The sequence below is a fragment of the Monodelphis domestica genome, chromosome 4 (assembly GCF_027887165.1).
Source record: "Monodelphis domestica isolate mMonDom1 chromosome 4, mMonDom1.pri, whole genome shotgun sequence".
Classification (NCBI taxonomy): Eukaryota; Metazoa; Chordata; class Mammalia; order Didelphimorphia; family Didelphidae; genus Monodelphis; species Monodelphis domestica.
The window spans coordinates 421494484-421504395 of NC_077230.1; the positions used below are offsets into that span (position 1 = coordinate 421494484).

General features: G+C 56.4%; 1 protein-coding gene across 1 annotated transcript; it reads right to left on the reverse strand.

The window, feature by feature from the left end:
* Nucleotides 1–684: 684 nt before the first annotated feature.
* Nucleotides 685–9634, reverse strand: FOXA3 (forkhead box A3). Its single transcript, XM_001364205.4, has 2 exons — nt 9430–9634; nt 685–2164 (listed from the first exon to the last, which is right to left on the reverse strand). Exons 1-2 carry the CDS (start codon nt 9505–9507, stop codon nt 1145–1147), a joined length of 1098 nt encoding a protein of 365 aa, XP_001364242.1. The 5' UTR covers nt 9508–9634; the 3' UTR covers nt 685–1144.
* Nucleotides 9635–9912: the final 278 nt, after the last annotated feature.

Consider the following 9912-nt stretch of genomic DNA (forward strand, 5'->3'; position numbering starts at 1 on the left):
CCAGGCGTCCAAGGCTCCCAGAGAAAAACTTGGGTAAAGCTCCCCACAGAGAGAAGTGACTTCCCCAGGGTTAAGTGGCAATACCAGGGTACCAACCCAGGTCCTCTGATGCCCAATTCAGCATTTGTTTTTAACCCTTCACCTTCCATTTTAGAGTCAATACTGTGAATTGGTTCTAAGGCAGAAGAGTGGTGAGGGCTAGGCAATGGAGGTAGGTGACTTGCCCAGGGTCACACAGCCAGGAAGTGTCTGAGGTCAGATTTGAATCCAGGACCTCCCATCTCCAGACCTGGCTCTCAATCCACTGAGTCACCCAGCTGTCTCCTAAATCCAGTATTATTTAAGCACCTTGAGCTAGTGGACTTGAGCCCAAAGACATTTAATGGTGTGGCCCTGGACAAGTCACTGCCTCTCTGGGCTTCATCCATAAAAGGAAACAATTGGATTCTAGGCTCTTGGAGGACTCTTCATCTCAAAATCCCACCTCACTGTCATCTTCATTGCTATTATTTAGGATCAGGAAGTTTAGGAGGGAAACGCCATTGCCCAGCAAATGCCAGGAGGGGGTGCCCAGGTGTCTGCCCTCTCTCACCAATGGCCACAGCTCTGGGGGAAAGAGAGACCCAAGCATCAGAGTTCCTCCCCATCCTGACGAAGGTGAAAAGAGGCAGCTCGGATGCAGGCTGAGAGGAGGGAGAAAAGCTTTAATGTCCATGCTCAGAAGCCAATGGAAAGGGGACTCCTGTTTCTGGCCTCCCTTCCTCTGCCTCCCAGTGAAGTTCAAAGGGAGCAGCTCCATCGGACAACATCCCTCCCCAATCCCTACTGACTCTTCTTCAGCCAATCCCCACTTAGAATATGGTACCACGGAGGGGAAAATGGCAGCCAATGTGATGACCAATGGGATAATCCAAGACATCAACCAAAATGGTGGCCAGAAGGAAACTAGGACGAAAGCCATCGTGATGACCAACGGAATACACTGAAATGCCAGCCAAAATGGAAGCCAGTGGCTAACCAAGAGAGCAATCCGTTCCAACAGACACGGTGCTGTGCCGGTCCCTGTGGATGACAACTGCCTCCACCCTGGCAGCCCAGGCCCATCCTTTTCCCCCTCTCCACTCCACTCTCTTCTCCCCTCTGGCTAGGATGCATTGAGCAGGGAGCGGGTATACAGGCCCTGGTAGTAGACACCCGCCTCACCGAGTCCACCCCCACCCTCTGCCCCGTAGCCAGGGAAGCCCACGTCCAGCTTGGACACTGCCTGGGGCAGCGGAGTTGGCGCCGCCTGCTCAGACATCAGGTTACTAATAGAGAAGGGGTGGTTGAAGTTATAGGGGACATCCAGCTTCAGCTCCCCAGGGAGCTCCAAGCCGGGGAAATAGGGCCCCCCAGAAGGTGGGGGGGAGCTGCAGTTCAGGGTCCCTGATGTTCCCTCCCCCCCACCTGGGGCCTCTGCCTCCTGAGGAGGGGGCCCAGGGGGTGGAGGTGGTGAGGAGGACAAGGCAGCCGAGGCAGCCCCGGCCGCCCCCCGGCCGCCCGACCCTCCACCTCCACCTTCGGCTTTCTTGACCTTCTCCTCCAGCTTGAAGCGCTTCTGCCGCCGGAGATAGCAGCCGTTCTCAAACATGTTGCCCGAGCCCGGGTGGAGGGCCCAGTACGAGCCTTTGCCGGGCTTGTCCGGGGATCGCGCCACCTTGACGAAGCAATCGTTGAAGGAGAGAGAGTGGCGGATGGAGTTCTGCCATCGCTGCTGGTTCTCCCGGTAGTAAGGGAACAGGTCCATGATCCACTGGTAAATCTCATTGAGGGTCAGCATCTTGCCAGGGGCCTGCTGGATGGCCATGGTGATAAGGGAGATGTAGGAGTAGGGCGGTTTGGCATGGGCCAGAGGCCGCCGGTAACTGCCCTTCGGGGCCTCCTTGGGACGACCCAAAACAGGTCCTGGGCCCGCATAGCCGGGGCCCCCTCCGCTGCCCCCACTGGGTCCCAGACCTGGGAATGGAGGTCCCAGAGGCGCCGGGGGTGCCGTCGGGGCCAGGGGGCCAGCTGGAAGGGGCGAGGCTGGCAGGCCGGGAGGTGGGTATGGGGGGCTCAGGGGGCTCAGGGTCATGTAGGAGTTGAGCGGCGTCATTGTGCTCATTGGTGTCACGGGTGGGTAGACCTGCAGAGGAACAGGGGACAGGAGAGAAAGGCTTACAGTGAGTGAAGCGCAGAGCACGCTTACCTACGGTCCCTCGGGGCCTCAGTCTCCCCATCTTGTTCCTACAGAGGGTCCGTTTTCAGCGGCCAAGCTCACAACCTCAGAGTCATCTTTGAGACCCAGTGGCCGGCCAGGTCTTGTGCATTCTGGGCGCCGGCATCCATCCCCACTCTCTAGTCTGCGTCTCGGTCGAGTCTCTTCCTCATCAGTTGTCTCTTGACTGGAATTCCCAAAGCTAGAAGCGTCCACTTGCTCTCTCCCTTCCTCCCTGGCTGCCCCCCCCCCCCCCAGCCTTCTGCCCTGCCTCACCCACTGTCCCCTCCCCCGGGGAAGATTCAGGGACTTTGAGCAAGCAGGAAGTTGGGGTTCACCTGGGAAGTTGCACCTCCTCTGCCCAGGAAGGATGAGCGGAGGAGGCGAAGCGCTTGCGAGGGCGCTTCGGCCGGGGGAGCGGGGCACGGCCCCCAAGCCCTGGTCTCCACGACCCCAAACCCACCATCTTGTCCCCAGGAAAGGAGCCCAGCCCTGAGCCTGTCTCCACCCCATTGCGGGGGAGGCAGAACCAACAGTCGTGCCCCGTCTAACCCCGAACCACCCGGCTCCCCTAATCCTCTGGGCTTTCTCACGCCCCAGGGCTGAGAGATGAACCCCTGGTGTCCGGGTCTGAGCCGGATCTTTCTCCAGGGTGGGGCCGGGGGGAGGGGCTTGAGAAGGGGGACCCACCCTCCACCCAGGCCGGAACTTCTTCCTGCTCCTCTCCCCGAGGCCTGAGGCAGGGAGGAGGCCACAGAGGACTGAAGCCGCTGCTGGGATAACGATGCAGGGGTCCGCACGGGTCTGAAGCGAGAGGGCGCCCTGCTGACATGTAACCTCGAGGCCAAGAAGAGTCTACATTTGCCCGGAGGGGAAACTGAGGTCCAGAGAGGGAAAGCTCCCGGGAGTGATGGATCTAGAGCTGGCAGAGCTCTTAGTGGGCGGCTAGTCCAGCTCCTTGGTTTTTCCAGAAGAGGACCCGGAGGCTTTTGAGGGCGGCTGGGATGGGGCTGATAGCTGACCCTAGACACCCCCTTTCCTTCCCACAAACGTTCGGATGGGGCTGGGAGCAATCATTTCTCACTTCTCTGCCTCTAAAGTGTGCAAACCCGGACGGGATCCGACTTCCCAGTGGGTGGGCATATATGTCGCTCTGGGAAGGACTGGGTTGTCATGACAACAGCATCAGAGTCAGAAGACTTGGGGCGCAAATCCCAGTGGGGGAACCCTTTCACCTCTCTCTCTGCCTCAGTTGCCCGGTCTTACTCCTAAGAGGGTACATTTTCAGTGACGTTGGTTCACAACCTTGGAGTCAAATTTGAGACCTGTCTTGTTGATTCTACCCACACAACATCTCTATTTTGTCCAGGTCCCAGATTCCCCTCCTCACAGACTTTCAGTGGCTCCCTATTACTTCCAGGATCAACCACAGATTTCTCAGCCCAGCATTTAAAGTTTCCACTATCTGGCTCGCACTTACCTTTCCTGCCTCATTTCCCATTATTCCCTTCCACAAATTCTCTGTTCTCAAACTAGCAAACTGTGCCCACTAACCATTCCATGTCCGGAACAATCTGTCCCTCACTCTGAGAATGTGTTCCCTGCTCTCTTCTACCACCCTAGGTACTGCGCCCCATGAGAGACCCTTGAGGATGAGGGCTGGTTTCGAATTTTCCATCTTTGTATTCCCAGAAAACTGGAACACAGTAGGTGCTTAATTATTGCTCTTTAATTGGTCCTTCCAATTAGGGCTCTTTGGATCAATTAGCATTGCCTTGTATATTCTTCTCATCTAAAAACGTGTGCCTATATCACCCCAGTAGAATGCAAACTCCTGGAGGGCAGCTGCTTTTTTTTTTGAGGGGGCCCTTACTTCTGTCTTAGAATCAGTGGGTTCCAAGGCAGAAGAGCAGTAAGGGCTAGGCAATGGGGTTAGGTGACTTGCCCAGGGTCACACAGCTAGGAAGTGTCCAAAACCAGATTTAAACCCAGGACTTCCTATCATCTGCAGGCCTGCCTCTTTATCTCCTGGGCAGCCCCTACACAGATAGTGGTTTGTTTTGTCTTCCTTTGCCCTGAAACTAGTGCTTGGCACAAAGTAAGAACTTTAAACATTATTGGTCAGATTGAATTGAGTTGTAAAATGAAAGCGCTGGTCTAGATCCGGGGTTCTTGGCTTTCTTGGGTGTCACGGATCCAAGAGGATGCTGGAGCCAGCTCAGTCCATTTTCAGGGTGAATACTTACACCCCAGAACCAGAAAATGCCTCAAATCAGGGCTTGGTTTACTGTTTTGTTGATAATTTAGACTTGAGAAAATAGAATGGAAAAAAATGATCAAAATGAAACTTCAAAGTGTCTTGCCTTTTTATTTTGGCAGGGGGGAGGGGGGAGAACTAGTTGTTAAACATTTACCAAAACACCCCTGCATAGACTTCTTTGGCAGTCTGGTGAGGCCTGTGGGTCCCCTCTGGGAATTATGTTTTTGGTTTTTTTTTAACCCTCACCTTCCATCTTAGAATCAATACTGTGTATTGGTTCCAAGGCAGAAGAGTGGTGAGGGCTAGGCCATGGGGGTCAAGTGACTTCCCCAGGGTCACACAGCTAGCAAGTGTCTGAGGCCAGATTTGAATTCAGGACCTCCCGTTTCTAGACCTGGCTCTCAATCCACTGAGCTACCCAGCTGCCCCTGGGAATTGTGTTTTTAAATAATTAAAGGAAATTCTAAATTTCAATGAGAGATGAGTGAAAAGAAAGGGGTTTTTTTAATTGTTTGTTTGTTTGTTTTTTTACTATCCAAAGCCAGAGAACCTCTGAAATCAATCCATGAACCTTTTAGGGATCTATGGACCTCCTGGTCCTGAGGAGATCTAAAGTCTTTTCCATGTTAATAATCTAGACTGTAAGTGTTGTATCACTTTAGCATGAACTCTGGAGAAGAGAGTTGGATTGAGTCGTCTGTGATGACTCATTGTCAGGGAGCTCACTACTTTGAGAGAAAACTGTGACAATGAAAAGATCCTTAACCCAAGTCCCCAAGTTTGGGTACTGGCTTGGCCCCTATTCTGCCATGTCACCTTGGCTAAGTCCTTTCTGGTCTAAGCTTCTGCAAGATGAGGGATATTGACCTCGCCAAAGGACCTGCCTTCCAACTCATGAGCCAAAGAAATGGCTCATCCTACGTGAGACTAGACTACCAAGACTGGGCACTCCTAGCCCTTTCAGCTCAGCCAGAATCCCACCGACACCCCTACCTGACAGCTGAGCCTTGCTGGTACCATCAAGCCAATAGCCAATTCATGCTGACATGGGATACAGGTGGGTGCTCAGCTCCCAATGGTTATCCCTATGCCCCACCAAGGGCGCCATATTGCAAATGGTTATCCTTATGTCCCACCAAGGGCGCCATATTGCTTTCCTATGCAAAGCACAGTAGTGACACTGGAAGCACGGAGACCTTTCTCAAGGACTTCCTCCCCCTCCACCAATTTCTAGTCAGCACATGGCCAGTTGGAGCTTGGTTGACTCAGGAGAGATGTCTTCCTCCCTGCTCTCTTCCTCCCCAGCTTGGTATGGTAGAGCAAACCCTGGACAGGGATCCAGGAGGTATGGGTTCCAGCCCTTGACTCACTTTATACTGGGACCAAATCCCCTTCCTCTTTCTCAACCTGTTTTCTAGTCTGTGAAATGGGAAGGTAGATTGCACTTAGTGGTCTATCCCTAAGATCCTTCCTGACATTCTAGGTGCTAAGGTTCCTCCAGCCCTGACATCATACGTTCTAAGATTCTTTTCAGATCTTATATTCTATGTTTTAAGATTCATTCTAGCTGACATGGTTTGTTCTAAGGGCTTTCTCAGCTTGGGCATTCTCTGTTCTAGGCAAGATAGAAAGGGGAAAGAATCAGGAAGATCTGGGTTTGAAAAAAGTCTGAGACTGCAAAATCCCCTAATCACTTCTGGACCTCAGTTTCCTCATCTGTAGAATGAGGGGAAGAAAAGCAATGCCATTAAAGGTCCCTTAAAGCTTTAAAATCTCAACTCCTCTGCCTCTGTTGGGCCTCTCCTGTTCTCTGTTCCAAGTTCCCTTTGGAATGTGCTAGTCTCCCTCCCTGGTACGATATTCTTGGTTCTCTGTTCTCAGGTACCTCCCAGTTCTGACATGCTCTGAGTTTCCAGAATGTGAGGCCCAGGTGCTGGGCAGGCAGTGGGGGTGGGGGGGTGTTTGTCCAGCACGGGTGGGTCCCTGGGTCGATAAGGGGTCAGATAAGGGCCCCTATCCCCACCCCCTTGGAGCCCAGGTGTGCCCTACCCTACCTTGGCCTGGCGGTCCAGAGCCCAGCCCAGCCAAGTCTAAGAAGCCAAGAGGGAGCCAGATACACCCCTTGACCCCACAGCCACCCACCTAAGGCAAGGCTTCCTGGTGTCCCCCAATGGGAGCCCATAGACTGCATCCTCCCAGAATAACCGAGGACCTCAGAGGTCCTTCCAAACCTGAGCTTCTGTGGATATCCTCCTCTAGCCCACTTCCCCCTTCCCCTACCTTATGTCCTCTCTGCTTCTCAGCTAGATTCCAAATGACACCCCCTAGAGAGCAGTATCTCCTCTGCCCCCCTAAACTGTATCCTCCTGGACACCGCCTCCGATGGTACTCTACTGAGTCTGCTCCCCGCCATGCCATCCTCCAAACGTTGTGCTTCTTTCCCTAGCTGCTGTTGTCTAGACTCCATCCCCCCAAGTGTGGCTTCCTCAAATGGTACCCTTTCGAAGCCTGTCCCCCACAAACTGGTTCCCCCAGGCGAATCCGTTCAGTTCCCGAAACCCCTAAACGTCCCCCCACCCAAATTCAGTAGCTCCCCATAACAGTAGAGTCCCTTCATCTTCATGGCTCCCCGTCTGTGATCCCATAAACCAAATCCCCTACTGTCGTCTCCTCCTCCAGACAAATCCATCAAGCATTGGGATATTCGGTGGAGACGACCTGCCTCCCCCAGACAGGATCAGCTCTCCATACTCTGGGCTCCCCTTAGAGCCGGGTATCCCTGTTTCTCTCCAGCTCCATCCCCTTCCAGCTACCAAGGACATATCCATCCTTAAATTCTGTCCCCCCAGCCCCCTATCCCTTCAAACTGTGCCAGATAACATCCTCCCAGATAACATCCCTTAGACCAGGACCTATGATAACCCCCCAACGCCTGTCCCTCATCCATACCTTTTGGGTCCCTGTTTCCCTAACCCATAAGCTTCCCCCAAACCATCTCCCCCAAATGAAATCATCCCAAGACTTCCCCATCCCCCCCAAAACAAAGCCCTCGGACCAAGGCTTCTCCGGCATTCTGGTCTCGACCTCAGAAAAATGATCGAGGCCCTCCTGAAGACGTGTTGTTTAATGTGGGCTGTACCTGGCCATCAAATAGTAGAAATGAAGGGTTTCAACGTCCTGGCCCAGGGGCCCTGCAAAGGCATTGAGAGCCCCCAGTGGCCCTGGATCCGTTGGAGGATACTGGGCTTGATGGGAAAGGACTCTGGAGCTCATTCCCAGAATCTGGGCCCCTGTGGTCACCGGAGGCTTGGTATCCCAGAATCCACTGGGTGAAGTAGCCCCTGGATTCTAGGTAAGTGCCCCCCAAATGACATACCTCGGAAGGTAGTCCCCCTGCCACTCCTTTCCTCCTCAAAGCATCTTGCCTGTTTCCTAACACTGTAAGATTCCCAAAGGAGGATGGGGCTCCCTTCCTTGCTCCCCTTTGCTAACTTTGAGTGCCAAGGAAAGGGAGGGAGACCCCTGAACCCCTGGAGGAAGGCTCCGGTGGCCCCTCCCTCATCGCTTGTGGCAAAGGGATGAAGAAGGATCACCCTGATCCTCCTGGAAGCTCCCAGCCACGTTTCAACTCCGGGGGAGTCTTGGGGAGCAGGATGGCGGGGACCCCAACACCGAGCCTAGGTCTCCTGGAAAAGGAGAGCCAGACTGCAGGGACCAGATGCTGGGATATTCCCACCGAAGGCCAAGGGGGAGTCCCCCTCCTTCAGGCTGGGCACCCGCCCCCCCTTCCAGCCGCAGGGGCCGCCCAGAAAAAAAAAATCAATAACACAGCCGGCTTTCATTGGGAGCCACCCTCCTGCTCACCCCCCTCCAGCCTGCCTGGCGATTGGGGCTGGGCTCAGCCTCCCCCCCCCCCCATACACACACACACACACACACACACACACACACACACAGCACCTCGGCCTCCCTCTTCCCTTGGGAAGGGAGACCCCAGCCTCCTGGCGCCCGGCCCTCCTCCCTCCCCCTTCTAAATTGGGAAGCTGCCCGTGAGTCCCCTCCCCGGCCGTCGATGCAGAAACCTTTTCCTCTCAGCGAGGTTCGAGCTCCGAAGCCCTGGACCGCGACGTCCCAAAGCCGAGCCCTCCCCTTCCACCAGCCTTGCAGACCTGCTCTCCGGGCAGAGCCGGGTCGCCAAGGGCTCGTGCCCATGGCCGTGGTGGGTTCTCAAGATGAGCAGCGCGGGCGGACGGGCGCTCTGCCGAGCCCCGTCCCGCTCCCTCCCACTAGAGTCCGGGTCCGAGAGCCCGGGCCCCCGAGCCCCTGGCTCTCCTTCCCCATCCCTCCACACTTCCTTCGAGTTCGGGAGCCGAGAACCCGCCCCGCCCAGCAGACCCTTCCAGGAAGAAAGCAGCCCGCTAAGGGAGTTCTGGAGCTCTTCCTTCCTTGCAGCAGGCAGGCTAGGGGTTAGACTGTGGGCACCACGGCCCGGCCGGGCTGTGCGGGCCAGTCTGGGGGCTGGGAAGGGCTCCCGATTCCTTTTCCCACGGGGCTGTCCACTTCTCAGCCCCCGACCTCCCCGCGAGGGGCTTCTGGAGAGCAGAGAGGGATGGGGGAAGGAGGGCCGCCTCGGCGCACCATTAAGTCACGGAAGACACCGCTCCCGCGGTCCCATCCCGGGCCTCTGCATCCCTCACCCTGAAGTGTCCCGGTGGCTGCTCTCGGCTCTCTCGGCGATCCAGGACCCTCCCACCCGCCTCAGCCCGCTGGCCAAGATCCAATGAGGGAACAGTTGGTAAGCGCGCCTGGCACACAGTAGGCTGGTTCTTTCCTGCCATCTGTCTCTGCCGGTGATTCCCGATCCCTCCTCGTGGCTGCTCCGTCCCTGGCCCTACCCCCAGCCCCCGCCTCCCCACAGGTCGGGGCTCCTCACCTCTGAAGCCTCTGGAAAGTAGCTCCACTCGCTCAGCTCATGCGCCTCCATCTTCACCGAGGGGGCGGCGCCCAGCATCCCCCGGGGGGCGGCTCTGGGCCAGCCCACCCCCCGCACCCCTGGACCTCAGGGCCCCTGGGGGTCTCGGGCCGCTCCGGGGATCTCCAAGCGCTGAGACGGTGGTGGTGTTCTGCTGCGCTGCCTGCCTGGCCGGCGCCGGCCCGCGCGCTCCCCGGGGCTTTATAGCCAGGTAGCCTCCGCCCCCGGCGGGGCCCGGGCTCCCTCCCTCCCTCCCTACCTCTACCCCTCAGGGAGGAGGGGGAAGTGGGGAAGATGCTGCAGAGCTCGGCGCGCCCCCTGCGGGTCGGTGCGGGCGGACCCAGGTGTCCGGGCTTCCCAGCCAGGAGCGGAGGGGAAGAGACCCAGCGGGGAGATTGGCCCACAAGTCCCGGCACCCAGCAGGAGCCCTCTGGTGGCCGCATG